Here is an 18074-nt window from a genome sequence, read left to right on the forward strand (position 1 = left end):
ATCTCATCAGGCCCAGAACAGCAGGAGCTGGCAATGTCTCATTCTGATCCGGGTGAAGGAGGAAACAGCCTCCCACTGGGCCAGAAAGAAGAGAAGTGAGAGTAGCCTCCCATCAGGCCCAATGTAAGAGAAGTCAACCAACTCCCAGCCAGACTGATAAGGAGGCACCCATCTGCTGGCCCTACAACATCCCTCCTGGGACCTCACGACACACCTGTTGAGAACCACTGGTCTAGACCAACAAGCAGAGGCAGAATCAAAGCTGACAGAGGAGCTTTCATCCCATCACCTGGGTGACCACAGCATCTCTGCCCTAATTTTGATTGTTGTCCAGCAGTGGGTGGGGAAAGTAAACTTTTTTCCCCCAGATACATTGATATTTATCTGAAAGCATCAACAAAAATAACAAAAATACATAAAGAAAAACAATAAGAAGAAATAGAACACTTTGTGGTGTCAACTAGTTCCATTATTCCATAACTGCCAGCTGGTTCCATTATTTTTCAGGACAGGCTGACCAAGTTCTGGTTTTATCCTCATTGCTCACATGGCCTTGCAGTTCTGCTTTTCTAAAGGAATTAACTGATTCTGAACTAAAAGACAATAAATAGGATGAAACGACAAACTGGAACATGTTGGTCATCCTAGGTGGATTTCTTTGCAGTGCTCACATATCCAGGAATAGAGATCCTCTCTCTATCTCTCTGAATCTGCCAATGAAAGAAATATCAGATGCATTCAGGAAAGACTAAAGGCATATCAGATGCATTCAGGAAAGACTAAAGAAATATCAGATACATTCAGGAAATATCAGATGCATTCAGGAAAGACTAAAAAGGTTAGGACTTTTCAGCTTGGAGAAGAGACGGTTGAGGGGGGATATGATAGAGGTGTTTAAAATCATGAGAGGACTAGAACGGTAGATGTGAATCGGTTATTTAGTCTTTCAGATAATAGAAAGACTAGGGGGCACTCCATGAAGTTAGCATGTGGCACATTTAAAACTAATCGGAGAAAGTTCTTCTTCACTCAACACACAATTAAACTCTGGAATTTGTTGCCAGAGGACGTGGTTAGTTCAGTTAGTATATTTGTGTTTAAAAAAGGATTGGATAAGTTCTTGGAGGAGAAGTCCATTACCTGCTATTAATTAAGTTGACTTAGAAAATAGCCACTGCTATTACTAGTAATGGTAACATGAAATAGACTTAGTTTTTGGGTACTTGGCAGGTTTCTTAGGGCCTGGATTGGCCACTGTTGGAAACAAGATGCTGGGCTTGATGGACCCTTGGTCTGACCCATTATGGCATGTTCTTATGTTATTCTCCAGAGCTGTCCCCTAAGAACATAAATTGCTGGCAATCTGAGTCAGACCAAGGGTCCATCAAACCCAGTATCCTGTTTCCAACAGTGGCCAATCAAGGTTAAAAGAATAGCCAGTAGAAATGTGATTCAGCCTAACCTTTTGGTTCGGCCTTCGTTATTGGCCCGCTGTGGGAAATTTCGTTTTCCCACGGTTTGGGCCCATTTTATTTCAGATGCCCACAAACCAAAGCCCGAAACCTGGCCCAACCCTTCCAATTCAATTAATTACAATGGGGGGGGGGGGGGGGGTTTGTAAAAAAAAACAAAACAAAACAAACAAACCAACAAAGAAACCCCCAAAACCACTCCAACCCTTCAAATTTAATTTATTGCAACCTCCCCACCCTCCCAACCCCCCAAAAACTTGCCAAAATTCCCTGGCGATCTAGCGGGGGTTCCGGGAGTGATCTCCTCCTCTAGGGCCATCGGCTGCCAGTAAACAAAATGGTGCCGATAGCCCTTTGCCCTTACCATGTGACAGGGGCTATCGGTGCTATTGGTCGGCCTCTGTCACATGGTAGGAGCAATGGACAGCCGGCGCCATCTTAAAAAATGGCAGGGGCCATCCATTGCTCCTACCATGTGACAAGGGCCGACCAATGGCACCGATAGCCCCTGTCACATGGTAAGGGCAAAGGGCCATTGGCGCCATTTGCCATTTTGATTAGTGGCAGCAGACAGCCCGAGAGAGGGAGATTGCTCCCGGGACCCTGCTGGACAACCAGAGACTTTCGGTAAGTCTTGGGGGGGTCGGGCAAGTCTTGGGGGGGTCGGGAGGGTGGGGGTTGCAAATAATTAAATTTGAAGGGTTGGGGTGGGTTTGGGGTTTTTTTTTTAATGTGCCCTTTCCTCCCCCCCGAAAACGATTAAGAAAACAACACAAAATTTTGTGGGTTTTCTTATCGTTTCGTCACCCCCCCCCCCCCCCCCCCGAAATGGGACGAAATAGGAAATAGAGATGATATTTCCTATTTCATTGCAAACAAATGCACATCCCTACTAGCCAGTTCCCTAACATTACATAGATCCCATGCTATTAAAGCCAGTAAGAAGCTGTGGCTATTCCCTTAGGGGTAGATTTTAAAAGAAGCGCGCTACCTGGCATGCACAAATGTACACCTGATTTTATAACATGTGCGTGCTGCCGCGAGCATGTTATAAAATCTGGGGTCGGCGCGCGCAAGGGGGTGCACACTTGTGCACCTTGCGCATGACGAGCCCTAGGGGAGCCCCGATGGCTTTCCCCGTTTTCTTCCGCTCCCCCACAGCTTCCCCTCCCTTCCCCTATCTAACCCATCCCCCTAGCCCTACCTAAATCCCCCCTACCTTTTTTTTCGCTATTTACACCTTCTTGTGGCAGGCATATCTTGCCCATGCCGGCCAGCTGCCGGCGCGCCATCCCCTGGCACAGCTGCTATGCCGGAGGCTTCGGTCCCGCCCCCGGACTGGCGCCACGTCCCCACCCCCTTCCCACCTCTTATTCAAAGCCCCGGGATATACGCGTATCCTGGGGCTTGAGCGCGCTGCTGAGCCTATGCAAAATAGGCTCGGCACACGCAGGAGTAGGTTTACGGGGTTACGCTCGTAACTAACGCGGATAACCCTTTGAAAATCTGCCCCTTAATCTAATTGATTAATAACAGTTTATGGACTTCTCCTCCAGGAGCTTATCCAAACCTTTTTTAAATCCAGATACACTAACTACCTTAACCACATTTCCTGGAATGAATTCCAAAGCTTAATAGTGCATTGAGTGAAAAACAATTTTCTCTGATATGTTTTGTGTTACTTGCTAATTCATGGAGTGCCCCCTAGTCCTTGTATTATCTGAAAGATTAAATAACTGATTCTCATTTACCCATTCAAGTCCTTTCATGATCTTATAGATTTCTATCATATCCTCCCTCAGCTCTCTCTTCTCCAGGCTGAACATACCTAACTTCTTTAACCTTTCCGTATAGGGGAACCATTCCATCTTTTTTATCATTTTAATCTCCCTTCTCTGCAGCTTCTCCAGTGCAACTATATCTTTTCTGAGATGCGGTGACCAGAATTGTACACAGTACTCAAGGTGTGATCTCACCATGGAGCGATACAGAGGCATTATAACATTTTCCATTTTATTCACCATTCCCTTCCTAATAATTCCTAACATTCTGTTTGCTTTTTTGATTGCCGCAGCACACTGTGCTGACAATTTTAATGTATTATCCACTATGACACCTAGATCTTTTTCCTGGGTTGTAACTCCTAATATGGAACTTAACATTATATAATTACAGCATGGGTTAGTTTTCCCTATATGCATCACCTTGCACTTGCCCACATTAAATTTCATCTTCTATTTGGACACCCAAACTTCCAATCTCACAAGGTCTTACTGTCACAATCCGCTTGTGATTTAACTATTCTGAATAATTTTGGGTTGTCTGCAAATTTGATTACCTCACTTATGATACTCCTTTCCTGAACATCTGAAAATATATTAAAAAACACCAGTACATGTACAGATCCATGAGGCACTCCATTGTTTACCTCTCTCCATTGAGAAAACTGACCATTTAATCCTACTCTGTTTCCTGTCTTTTAACTAGTTTGCAACCCTCAGAAGGACATTGTCTCCTAACCCATGACTTTTTAGTTTTCTTAGAAGCCTCTCATGTGGGAATTTATCAAATACCTTCTGAAAATCCAAGTGCCCCCCCCCCCCCCCCCCCATCTACTGGTTTATCTTTATCCACGTTTATTAACCTCTTCATAAAAATGAAGATTTGTGAGGCAAGAATTCCATTGGGTAAATCCATGCTGACTGTGCTCCATGCTTTCTATATGCTCTGTGATTTTATTCTTTAGAATAGTTTTTACCATTTTTCCTGGCACTGAAGTCAGGCTCCCCTGTGAGCAGGATAGACCCATCGGGGGAGGGGGATATCTTAATGAAGCCACCAGCGAGAGTTACAACCCTCTTCCCTCTTCACCAGTTGACCGCAATGGCATTATCATTTTCTGCTCTGCTGCCAGGACTTGTGCAATGCTATCAATTGCAAGCATGTCTCAGGGAGCCAATGCCCTACCCTCAGTTATTTGTCAGCTGTCAGTACTGACTTGAGGTCTTCTGTCACTTGCAGCTTAGAACAAAGGTGTAGACATGGAGGCTAGTTTCAAGCAATTTAAATATCCTTAAATACCTCTTTATACTCTGCTTATTCCAGCCAGTTTCTTCCCACTAAGATACAGTTAGTTATTACACTTGTCTTTTTACCTTGATGTTTTCCCCGCCTTCAGAGTCAACACTATTTTGTATGTCCTGAGGGTGCTTGCACTGCTGTCTTTCTCATTCATTTCCCTGTATGCCAGCTGTAGTTTATTTTCTTTCCAGGCTGGATGGTTCTATTAGTTGTTTTCTTTTTTTTTGTCATCTCTACTACATTACTAAGGGCCAGATCCACTAAGGTTTTTCTCCCATTTTATGTCTATGGGGAAAAACCCTTAGTATAATCTGGCTTCAAGTATGTTACATAACATGTAACAGTTTGTCAGCTACATCTAAATTTCAAGGTCTCTTGCATCTAAAATTTATTTTGGGACCTAACAGCAGATATTTGTTTCTCTAAGGACTTGTTTTCCTTCTGTGTTATCAATCAATCTATAAATAGATACTTATAACTCGTAAATATCCTCCTTGTTAGCCAGAAACAGAAAAAAAGATGTTTACTATAACAATTATTATTCAATGTTGCTTCCCTTCAGGCATTGTGAGTTTTTTTTTACCAGATTGAGGGGGGGGGGAGGGGGGGCTCTAATTTTCAGGGCCTTCTGTTCCATTAAAAAAAACTGATTTTCTAGATGTTATACTGTATATATACTGACGACTACTCATCTTCTCCATAGTATGGAACTCAATATAACAGCACAATTTGTTGTTAAGAACTAGCTAATCTGGGGCAGCAGAAGCTTCACGTCAATGATAGAACCAGGGACCTTCTACATGGAATTGCCCAGCATTGCCACAGACACTGAACCAGACCATCAAGCCCATTCACATTTTTAGTGATCCTACTCTAAAATCTGTTTAGAGATTTATTATATAAGGCCCCAAGTGATTTTTCTGTTCCGGATTTTCCTGGTGCTCTTTCATTCTCTTTGTCTTTTGTTGATAATAAATGTAGCAATGATTCTGGGCATTACTCTCTATTAAAAAAAAATGTTTTCACAGTGTATGATGGGAATAAGGTCCTTTTGATTTGGAGCTGAGACCCCAGGGGTACCCAGGTCATGTGACAATTGTGTTTTGTCAGTTTGATTCCTGATCTTCTAAGAGGAGAAACTTAACCTATGCTCTGGGCTATTAAGATGGAATGCCAAGAAACCCAGTTATCATTTAAGGACATTTCTATTTAATTTAAATCCAAGAATTAGTATAAGAGAAGGACTGTTCCCTGTTAACCCTATAATATTCCATGTACCAGGCTTAAGACAATTGCAATTTATCAATATGGGCATATTATCCAATGCATGTATTTTAGATTACGCAATCAGGCTCTGCAGAAAGAATATTAAGTGGACAACTTGCATATTGTACAAATACAAAATGACATAAAAACTCAGAAAGAAAATAAAAACTCTTGAGCAACTATTTACAAAATCACCACTTACTGGTGGCTATGGCTAAAGACAGGGCCTGGACTGGAATGCCAGGAGATTTGAAAGCTAAGACTGAGATCCTGATGGCAGTATTGTGCAAGGAAATGTGTGAAATGTGGGCCTGGACATTGATTGACAGTAGCTGTCAACTAGTCCATAAGTCTCCTGCGCAGTAAAATTCACCCACATATTTAAAATGAAAACATGAAAGACACTAAACTGCCAATTCAGAATCCATCATTCAGTGTGCATCTCTCACAGAAGGAAAGTACAGGCTAGAAACAAAAAAAAAAAGAAATAGTCAATCAATTTAGCTACCATAGTTAGATTTTTTTTTAATGTACTTTTTTTTTTTATGAACAACTGCGGAAAAATACCTGGGTGGTTCTTTTGGAAACAGGCTTCTGCATCTTCCTTCTTTTCCTCTACTTTGTTTACCTTTGTGGCCTTCATCTCCTCCTACACTTGTGTCTTTATCCATTAAGACTTGGAATTGCTGCTTTCATTACACAGTGCCAAAGGGTAACCAGTGAATCAGATCATTTAGGTGGATGAACATTTCTATTCTTTTGTACTGTGTATAATACACATTTACCAGTTGCAATCCCCTGCACAATTCAACAAGATTTTATTTAAAAGCAGAATATTATAAAAAATACTGCAACTGTGAAATTTGTGATACTTTATAATAGTTTCACAAGTGATGCTGTAAGTGATTTCTCTTCTGGTACAAATGTTGCCATCTTCGGTTGGTGAAGACATAATTGCTTCAGCTTTGCAATTACAGAGCTCAGTTGATCGTGGCATCTCTTATATGTGCATTATTGGCTATAACAGTAGGATTTACTGTATTGTTAATTCTCCATCTCTATGGATCACTGGGCAAACAAATTTTAGTTTTCTTATGAAATTAGGTAACCTATAACCAAACTATATTTCAAGAGACATCAATTGCAGCAACTAAAATATTAACACATTTAAATGTAATCACTATTTGAGCCACCAATCCTGGCAGGTCTCTCTCAGTAGTATGCATGTTTTAATTCAGAGGGAAGACTATAGACTGTAGTTCTGAAGGAGATCAATGAATGGTTTTACTACATTTCAATGAAAATTTACAAAGCAACATTAGTTGCACTGGACCTACTACAAATCTCTTCATTTAAAATCTCTCTCTGTCTCACACTCTCACACACACACACACATATTATCTACGTTTTAACATAGATTTATTTTAGATGTTTCTTTTACTTGTCCCTGTAGGAAAGGTTCTTGATAAAAATCATCCATTGTTTTGAAAGGAAATGCAAAATAAGGTAAGCGTTCCACAGCCACATACAATCTGTAAAGGAATGTTTTGTATTTATTAAACCATCATTTGCAATATAACTTATTGTAAACTGCTAAATTATGGATTATCTGAGGTCTCTCTCTCCCCCTCTCTCTTTTGTGCTTTATTTAAAAATATTACACAGTTTGCCAAAACTCCTTATCTTATCTTCAGAAAGCAACAGCTGGACAGCATAACCCTAAGTTTTAGTCAATTTGACTATCTGATTTAATGAGGCTACTGTATGTTGAATCACATTATATTCTATCAGACATCTAAGCAAATAGCTTATAGTCTCAGAGGGGAAACATTAATTCAGAAACATTTGATCATATAGACTTGTAAAGGGGAGATACAATGCTACAGATGTCTGCACCTGAAAGGTGTTTCTTATGTTTGTGTATACTGTGTCAATAAACCATACAGATTACAAACAAAATTTGAGAGGATTATGCAATCTATTCATCTTTAAACATATCCGTGCTATACTGCTAAAAGCAGCATATCAACATGATTTTTTTTTCCTACATTATCAAAAACACATTTCAAATAGACAGGAAAACATTTAATTTTATTTATATTATGCATGATATTAAGATTTGAATCTTCACTTTCCAATCAGGTGAACGATCTGGTCCAACATAAAGACTTAAGTTTAAACACCACTACTGTAGGGCACGTACACATTCTAAAAAAATGTATGAAAAAAAATTTAAGTAAACCAAAAATTCATTTTTAGTGCACACAAATAGCTATGAACAGTATAATTTACAATTGAAAGTTGAGTGCTGTTGCTAAGACCAGCTCTTTATAATTCTAACATAATACACTGTGAATTATGCACCAAGCATAATGGTAAGTTGTGACACAGAAGTCTTTTTTTCTTTGTATCAGTCTGACTTCTGAAAATTAAGTTCCTTATACAAAATGCTTAAGAGAGTAAAACAAAAAAATGTTTAATTCCAAAACCATTTTTCTAAATTACTGATGGACTTGTATTCTTGGTGTCTTTTCACATGGTCGCAAGCAAAACATGCATGTGACTCCCAGAATCGAGGCAGATTCACTGTGAAATACTTTTTCCAATTAAAATAGCTAAGATACATCTCATTATTTTTGTTCAGAATCAGAAGGTGATCTGCTAATTCTCGTGGGGAAAGAAAATCTTCCACATGAATAAAAGAGTCTGCTGGAATATAATTCTCATAGTTTTCTCTAGATGGGCCCAATACAATGGGCACAGATGCAGCTAGCAAAGCATTGTATAGTTTTTCAGTAATATAATCCTTGTGGATTGAATTTTCAAAGGAGAGGTAAAATTTACAAGTTGAGATGGTTGGGATTAAATTTTTATCACTTAAGTATTCTCCAAAAGCTTGTCCGTAAGTATGGATATCAATGTATTTGTTTAATTCATTATAATACTTCACCCGAGCATGGTCAGGATTCCAATTACTTACAACCCAACATACTAACTTGTCTTTGCTTGGCACATCAAATTCAAAAGAATTGGTATTAACCATCATAAAGCCATAAGGCACCTGAATATCAGAATCACGTCTATAAGTCAAGGACAGGTTAAACAGATGTTCAATGCCACTCTTTTGTGGTGTATGAGTTGGAGACTCCAGGTTCATCCATATCCATTTCTGGAAAGGTGGTCTGGTTTGCTGAGGCAAATTAGTTAAATCCCAACTAATGTCTCTATGGTGGATAAGAACTGCATGAGACTTGTTGTATAGTGATCGATCAACAGTTAGGTGGCATCCATCGATGTTGAAGAATGAATGACAGGATTTAAGCTCAAAGGTCTGCCCAAAAGGCCACACCCAAATGAGAACAGTTGTTTCATTAAAATAATCACTCTTTGTGGAAAAGAAGCTCTTCATTTTCAAGACGGAGCTGGCTGACTCTATGGGATTGGAGATCCAGCTGTTTGTTGGTTTGATGTATATGAGCAAACATATCACGAAACAACCCAATACAATGAAGACAATTAAAAATGGCCGGAAAATTCCTTTAGATGTTGAGGTCATAATTTGCTCTGCAAAACAAAACAAACCATTATTCAGAAGATGCAAACATTGTAAAATAGTATTAATAATGATTAAGAAGCATGTGAATACTTCACAAAAACTGTAAAGATTTTCATTCTGTGCCTATGGAAAAAGTTTAATAGAGTAAGGCTCTACATATGTTGATTTTCATAGCAATACAGTTTCAGGATAAAGATGTTCCTTGAAGGACCTACTTTAAATTAAAAAAAACAAATCCTGCTCCTTCTTATGTACTTTCTGGTCATTTATAAGTTTGAAGGTGCTCTTGGGAACCCTTTTAAAATTATTTTGTAAACGCAGAGAGTATCGCATTGTGTGTAATGGAACTGGTGAGGGCCCGTTGGTAAGAAACAGATAGCCTATCACAGTCTTAGACAAAACATTTGAAAAATGGAACCCTCATTAATTATTCCTATGGATACAAATTCTAAGAACATGATTTTCATAGTGGTTCAATATTGCCATGGAGAAAAATATCTGTATTACAGGAGATATCAGTGATTGGAGACCAAAGCATTAATTAACAGGCAGGTTTTTCATCAGGGCAGATGTTTATAGTGAAATTAGCTACATGCACAACCCAATGTGGCACAGCTTAGCAAAAAATCTGTCTAGAAGCCTTTTTTCTAGGAACCTATACACTCCACCAGTCAGTAAAGTATACACTACAGGATTATATAACAAAAAAGATATTTCTACTTTTTCACATCACACTGTACCAGTGGGTAAAATCAAATCCTGGGTTGAGACCAGCATAATAGAATAAACCTTTTGGTTCCTCCTGCTTTCCCAACATGGGATCTGCTCTCCCTAGTCTGTCTGCTGGCCTGTGTGGAGCAAGCATGGCATCAGCTGCTACAGAAAACTTTACATTGTGGTATATGGCTAGGCCAAAGCAGCTTGGGTCTTTTTCCCACAGCTTCCACGGGACTCTAGCATGAGCAAACGTTTTGTCCTCAGCACAAACTTTTTTTTTTTTTAAATTTTCCTTCCATTCTTTTCTCCAAGGGGTCATGAACCAAGCCTCTTAAGGTCAAAAAAGCCACATTTGATCCACTGCATTCAGACTGTGGCAGGAGGACTCAGAAAGTTTCTTGCAGTTTGGAGCAAGTCTGTGATAGATAAATTGATTCTACATGTTTTCAGGGACGGACACAGGATACAATTCTGCTGTATTCCAAGGCCAGGGTTTATGATCTGGCAGTTTACTTTTGCTTATCACACTTCAAGCTCAATTGTAATGGACCTCCTTTGGGCTATAGTGCCATGAATATAACAAAATAAATTATAGTAGATAAAAACTGTAGGTCTAGAGACAAGAGAGTGACAAACTAGCTGACTACAAATCAACTTCAGCTAACAAGGATAAGGTGGAAATCCTATGGGTGAGCAATATACCATGGCCAAACAATGCCCCCTCCCCACTCTTACGCTAGATAACACTACTCTACACATATAAGAAAAGGTTAAAAGCCTAGGAGCCATTCTTGATTCTACCGTCACCATGAAGAGCCAACAACAGCAATAACTCAATTATGCCTCTCCCTACAACCGACTGAATTCAAAAGAGTCATGAATGCAGTAGTCCTCTTAGATTACTGCAATGCCATCTATGTGGGCCTACCTCACGAGATGATCACCAAATTTAAGGCAATACAAAATGCCACTGCTAGAATGGATACCAGAAAGAGAATAGGTCTCCTCTATACTATACTGTTTCACTGGCTTCCTATTCTTCCACACACTGAATTCAAAATCCTATCTCTTACTTTCAAGGTAAAGAAAGATATAGATCCCTTTATCTCACAGAGAAAATAAAGGGATATTGCCTCATCTGAAACCTATGTTCATTCCAAATGATCACCTCACCCCTCAAAACTCTGACAGAGAAAAACAAGATTAACAACCTTCAAGGGTGCAGCACCTGACTTGTGAATCACACTCCCCCCCCCCCCCCCCCCCCTCTGAACTTGCGAGCCACTAAAGTTTATATGGTTCTCTGTCACCAAGTGAAAACCTGCATCTTTACCCAGTACTTTCAATCACCAGTTGAAGACTTGGCCTTAGAGTGAACAGAAGCACCAGCTAAACAAAGCACCCTTGATAACTCACAACAGATCACAGCCCAGCAGACACTAACAATCAACATCCCATATACTTCTAAGGCAGGAGTAGGAAACTCTTGTCCTTGAGTACCTCAATGAATATTTATGAGATGAATTTGTATGCAATGGAGGCAGTGCATGCAAATACATCTTAGGCTTATTCAGTGTAGATATCCTGAAGACCTGACTGACACGCGGCACTTGAAGATCAGGGTACCTACCCCTACTCGAAAAACTATAGATATTCAGATGCAAGACAATCAATGTCCCATATAGCACTAAAAACATCGTAATGCACTATACATGTGTGCCCAGGTTCAACTTCTACCATATGCTGCTATTGTTATGAAACTAAGGAACATAAGTAAACACTTTGCAGCAAGACTGTCTGATCAGCCTCAACTTTAATGCTATTGTCATTACTTGATCTAATATATATACCTTCTCTGTTACAAACCTATAAGTATTCCTCAATTCCCTTTGTAACAATAATATAACCCATCTTTCTCTATGCATTTGCAATTTGTTTTGATGTGGCTGCCCTGCCACAAAAGGCAGAATAAAAATCCAAAATTGAATTAAATTAAATTGCATTAAACCAACACTAGTTCTCGCTAGTAAAACTCTCAACACTGTTTCTACCACTGCCCTCTATGTCTGTCCTAAGCATGTAGGATATGCAATGTTTGACTCTAACAACTTTTGATAACTATCCTCTATATACCCTTCCAAGTTCAGCATTGACCCTGTTTAATGTATTTCCCTTCTGTTACACGTTACATGTAAACAGATATGATGTTTCAACGAATACTGGTACAAAAAAACCAAAACCCCTTCAAATAAATAAATAAATAAATAAATGTAAAATTCCGTTATAGTGCTGATTGGACCGGATTTAAAACATAAGCACCCATATCTACGGGAAGGGGGAGTATGTTAACCCAGATTGTGATCATCCTCTCTCCCTGCTACGCATGCTGCTGCAGCAGACCCGCGGCCCGGCCCCCTCACCTTTCTCAGATGAATCCAGTGCCTGGTTCCTCATCCCTGGCGGCGGTGGGCCACCGGCTCCATCCTTGGGCCGCCCCCGGTGCCTCAGTCTCAGCTACGGATTCCTGTGCTCTGCTTCGGGCCTCTCCACGTGGCCCGCGGAGAGACGATACTGTCCTGCGCCATGCCCCTCCCTAGGCGCACGCATCATTGATCCTTATTGAAGGGCCCACAGCGGGAACCTGGCCGCAGCCCCGGATGATGACGTCACCTGAGCTCCGGTAGTTAAGGCCGGGCTCGGCTCCCTATGATCGCCTTTGCAACAAGTCTCCATGCTGGTCGTGTACTCGTTGCCTCCTGGTGATTCTCCTGCATTCCTGGTTCCTGATACTCGCAAGTCCTGTTCCTGTTCTCCTTCGCTCCTGCGTTCCTGATTCCTAACGATTCCTCGGATTGCTTTCTTGGACATTACCTCTGCATTGGCTGAACATGGTATTGACTCTCTCCAAGCCCAGATCTCTGCATTGCCTGACCATGCTGTTGACTCTCTCCAAGCCCCAACCTCTACATTGCCTTACCACACTGTGGACTCTCTACAAGTCCGGACCTCTGCATTGCCTGACCACGCCATGGACTCTCTCCAAGCCCGGACCTCTGCATTGCCTGACTACGCTGTTGACTCTCTCCAAGCCTGGACCTCTGCATTGCCTGACTACGCTACTGACTCTCTCCAAGCCTGGACCTCTGCATTGCTCGACTACGCCTTTGATTCTCTCCTCGTCCAGACCTCAGCCTTGTCTTGCCACTGCTTCCTGATTACCGCCGGCCCTGACTCCAGCTTGTTCTACGACGCCTCTTCAGTCTACGTCCTGGACTTGGCCTATTCAGGCTTCGGCCTGTTCTTGCTCGGGCGCCCCCTGTCTGACTTTCATTCTATTGGTGCCCTGGTCTCCGAGATTCTGCCTCATCCAGTACAGACATCTTCATCTCACTGCTGCTGCCTCTGGGCTGACCCCTCGGTCCTTTCATCGATGATGACATACGAAGGCCCACCGAACTCCAGCCGGCCCCGGTACCCAAAGGCTCAACCTGCAGGGAACAACGGCTAGTATTGGTGAAGCGCCAGTCAGTCTCTGTCCTTCAGCCCACTCTGCCTGACGATGGTGGGGACCTGTAGGATCCCTCCTACGGGTAGCATCAACCCCACCTCGGCCCAAGGGTCCACCTCCGGTACAACACTCCCCATGAATCCCACCCTGGTCCTCCCTCCATAGCCAGCAGCAGGCAGGCCCTGCACCAGCCTGTCTCTTCCTCCTCCTTCATAGGTTTCCTGTCATTACAGAAACCAGTGCAAGGGATGGACTGCCACAGCATCTGAGTGTGTGCCAGCTCACAGGTTCTGTGCTTTTTTTTTTCTATTACTGTGGATATACTCAGATGAACATTGCACCAGGTGACAGGCTTGGTTGGCAGCATGCCACCTTGGTACCTTTAGAATTTTGTGCTGCAGGCAGTTGCCTATGTTATCTATGCCTACGTCCAAGTCTACATACAGCTCAATTACCCCTGCCCACCCCAGCAACACTGGTCTAGAAAAGCATGAACTCAGATTTAAGAAGCTAAGCAGAGTTAAATCTATCTAGTACTTGGATGGGGGTTGACGGGGCAATTTGGGCTGCAAAGGATAATAGCAGTCCTCTGCAGTATTATACCAAGAAAAGGTTACAGGTACTATGATTCAAGCCTCAACAGCCACAAAGGAATACAAAAAGCATAGGAAAAATAACAGCAGTGCTGGCCTCAATCACTCTCCCATGTTATTTTCCTCTTCAGTGCTTACAGGACCCATACTTGATCCAATATCCAGGCCCTCTCTCATGTCTTACTACCAAGTTTTGTAATAATCTAAAACTAGTGAGGCTGTGGTCTAAAATATTCAGTCACCCCCCAAGCTTGTTGATGTTAGGATTTTAACCATGGTTACTCTGTGCAGGTTACCTCAGACATCTTAGAAGCTTGAGGCAGCCGTATGACCACTCTTTGCCCATTGTCTTGTATTCTCTCTTTTTGCCCTCTATGACTGAGCAAACACTCAAGCCTGATTCATGATTTCTTCTACCTAATTCCCCCTTCGTGGCCCCCTCACCCCACCATTACTACTGTGTTCTAGGCCTGTTCCAAGCATATTTAAATTCTGTCACTGTTTTGGTTGCTATTATCTCTACTGGGAGTCTTTTCCAGCTATATACCACCCTTTCAGTAAAGAAGTATTTTCTCATGTTTCTTCTGAACCATTCTCCTTGCAATCTGAGATCATGATCATTTCCTTACATTTTCTTTTCTATCGAAAAATTATTTCACTTTCTCATTCTTTTTTGAAGCCAAATATTTGAAAGTGTCTATCATATCCTCTATTTCACTTTTTTTTTCTGCCATCGAGTACATTTTGATCATCTTTAGCCTCTCATGCTGGAGGTTATACAGAATTTTACAGGCCACAATCACTGTACTCTCATAAATCATGCTTTTCTTACTGGTATAGTCTGAGAGAGGTACAGCAGAATAGGAAATTATTTGCCTAGTAATTATTTTCTGTTACCTCTACCAGCTGGATCAGGTTGTCCAATGTATGCCAGGTATGTAGCAGGATGTGGATGGTCATGTGTTAATATTTTCCCAATTATTCATGTCTGGCTGTGGAAGCTACTCAGAGTAAAGAGAGGCAGTCATGTACGAGAGGGAGCAGGAGGAGACCCTATTGCTAGTGTCACCCCGGTAGACTGTGTTATATCTACTTGGCCAGTTTGTTCTGAGTCTAATAGAAAGGGCTTATCAGCCAACTTCCTATATTGTGGAACTGTTAGCAAAATAAGGACTCATCTAAAAATAAAAATTAACAATATTTGATTATTATCTGTAAATTAATGCGGTAAATAAATCTTCTACATTTCCTTAAGAAGCTGAGTTTGCTCCCTTTATCATAGAACTACATGAACAACTGAGAGAGAGAGAGAGCAACCAATGAGCCCAGAAAAATGAACTCAATCGACAAAGTCTTTATAGCCTTGGAAACTATGTGCCTGATTTATTAAGGCCTTTCTCCCATTTTAGTCTAAGGAAAAAAAAATGCTTAGTAAATGAGGCCCTATGTTAGATGACTACTGTATATACATTATTGATGTTGATTTTGTGTGTACTGATAGAAGTTATCAACTGAATACCCAGTGTGGCCTTTAGCAGTCCTATAAATGAGATTGCCAACAGTAAAAGGTCTGGATCAGAAACAAAAGACCAGGATGGAATTGCAATTGTGGAAGATATGGCAGATGAAGTAATAAAACATTGAGTTGGGGGAGGGGATAATGTCATTTTTATGTACTGTTTTTTACAGTATTTATTAAGTTGAATTATCAAACAGTCATAATGGAATAATCTACTGATGCACACTTGATGATTCTGTAGCTTGTTTTTCATTATTTTTTTTTCATGCATTCATAATATCTTTGGCTAAGTGAAAGATTCTTTTATTTTTGAGGTGTGGTGTTGTTACATTTTTTATATTATTACAAAGTTGTAATATAATTTTATTGTCTTGCATATGTGTGTGAAATGGCTTAAGAAGAATTAATTCTAAAAGAAAAAGGCATTGATTTAAAAATGAAGAAAAATCCAGAATTTTGTGGGGAATTTGATTGATGTTTATAATTTAGTTTTACTAAATAATACAAATTGAAATATTTAAATTACAGTCTAGCATTCACATTGGCCCTTTTCATAAACCTATGGTATTGTCAGTCACATGCATTTATATAACAACAATCGCATAAACAGAGTAACTTCTAAAGCTATTGATTTAGCTATTCAGTTTATTTATATACAAGTAAATAATCAGATTTAACTCAAGGCAAACAATAAAACTAGATTAGATAACAGAATGATGGCCATAACAGCCTTGCCAGCACATCAGGAGAGCACATTGCCAGTTAATTAAATACAGAATTAATTTGTTTTGCAATGGAGATCAAAATACAGAGGAGACGAAGTAGAGAGAAATGAAATGTGTGAAGGATGTGATATTTAATGAGATAATAAAACTTTTTTTTCCCAGTCTGTGGGGTTTTTGTTGTTCTTAGGCATATCAAGAGCAATTTCAAAAGCTTTACTCAGATAACTAAGAACCCACTATTCAGTCAGATAACTTGTCTGGGATGTTAACAGGATAAATTTTAGGACTGCTCTCCAGCATGAGCAGACACAGTAAAGTGTCATGGAGTGTGAAACCTTCAGCTATGTTGGGATTGGCACTGCCCAGCTAGCAAACTAGCTGGGCACCCACCAGCAGGAGGCAGACTTGCTTGGACTGGGACAGAAGCTAGGCTTCACTTGAACCAGCCTCTTCCCTGGCAGGTTATGCCACTGGGTTCTGAGGCAGGTAGGACTTAGGTGAGAGTCCTAAGGAGAGCAGACAGGCTGCATCGGTATCCAGGCAGAAGGTCAGAGCAAGTGAAGAGCAAGCAACGTTGATAGTCAGGAAAACATCAGATCCAAGAGGAGTCAGAGAAGGAGAGCAGCGATGAAGACAACTAGGGCAGGGGAAGGCTAGGAGAGGGATCGGAGCAAGGCAGGGCTGGACTGGAACAAGGCAAACAGGAGTGGGTCAGGAGCAGATAGGATCAGCAATGAAGCAACACATACTGCAGGCAGAAGCATGGCAGGAAGACCTGTTGCTAGACCATTGGCTAGGAGAGCGGTTGGTGTTTAAATACCCGACCGCAGCGAAGTCAGAGAGCCTCCTTCCCACTGCGGGGACTTGAAAGCAGAAGCAGGTGCGCTTGTACCTTGGGGAAGTCGTGGCGTGGCCATCCGGGAGTGTGATGGCAGCGTTCTTGCTGCAAGGAGATCCTGGCGGCATCCTGGGTGAGTGAGGCCATTTGTGGGATGGCCTGCCTCTGGCCACGTGTTACAATAAATGACAGCAGATAAAGATGAAAAAGGCCTATCTGGTCTGCCCGTACTTGGTTAGAGAAAAAAAAAAACGGAAAATGGAAAGGAATATAATGGCTCCCGGGCTCATTACCAGTATGGCCCTGTGTACTTCTTTTATTAGACAAGGGTCTGTGTAGGTTAGGAAAAGAGGGGAAGCACCATTCTGAACAGCCCCTCCCCTTTGAGGCTGCTGGAATGGCTATCCCTTCGCAAGGGATTTTAAGCAGCTCTCTCCTGAGAGCTCTGGGGGCAGTGTAGCTGTGTTTTGGAGGGTTTGGAGGAAGTCTGGAGATTTTAGTCCCCTGCTTTGGATTTATGGCCTACTTGAGGGCTTTGCTCCATTTTGCTTGTGGTTCTTGGGCCAAGTGGGGACTCCATTCCTATATCTCACTCCTTGGGTGACGGGTGGTTTATCCTGGGACTGGTTTTTTTTGGGAACTTTCATTTTTGTTGTAGGAAGACCGTGAGACCCAAGGGGGCTTGCTTGGGGGAGGGGGGCTTGGGGAAACCTTTTCTTGCCCCATTGTGACCCTCCCAGGAAGCGGAGGGATGGTGCTGACATTCTTCAGGGTCATTTAGTGTTATTAAATCGTTTTT

The 18074-nt window shown here is 41.4% G+C and overlaps 1 protein-coding gene across 2 annotated transcripts in view; it reads right to left on the reverse strand.

Annotated features, from left to right (window-relative positions):
- Positions 1-7334: 7334 nt before the first annotated feature.
- Positions 7335-18074, reverse strand: part of FUT9 (fucosyltransferase 9) — a 213706-nt gene continuing 202966 nt past the window's right edge. For both annotated transcript variants that reach the window (XM_029595401.1, XM_029595402.1), the window contains one exon: positions 7335-9383. In XM_029595401.1, coding sequence (XP_029451261.1) covers positions 8296-9375 — 1080 coding nt within the window. In that variant the 5' untranslated portion in view covers positions 9376-9383 and the 3' untranslated portion in view covers positions 7335-8295. The remainder of the gene's footprint in view (positions 9384-18074) is intronic.

The sequence above is a fragment of the Rhinatrema bivittatum genome, chromosome 3 (assembly GCF_901001135.1).
Source record: "Rhinatrema bivittatum chromosome 3, aRhiBiv1.1, whole genome shotgun sequence".
Lineage (NCBI taxonomy): Eukaryota > Metazoa > Chordata > Amphibia > Gymnophiona > Rhinatrematidae > Rhinatrema > Rhinatrema bivittatum.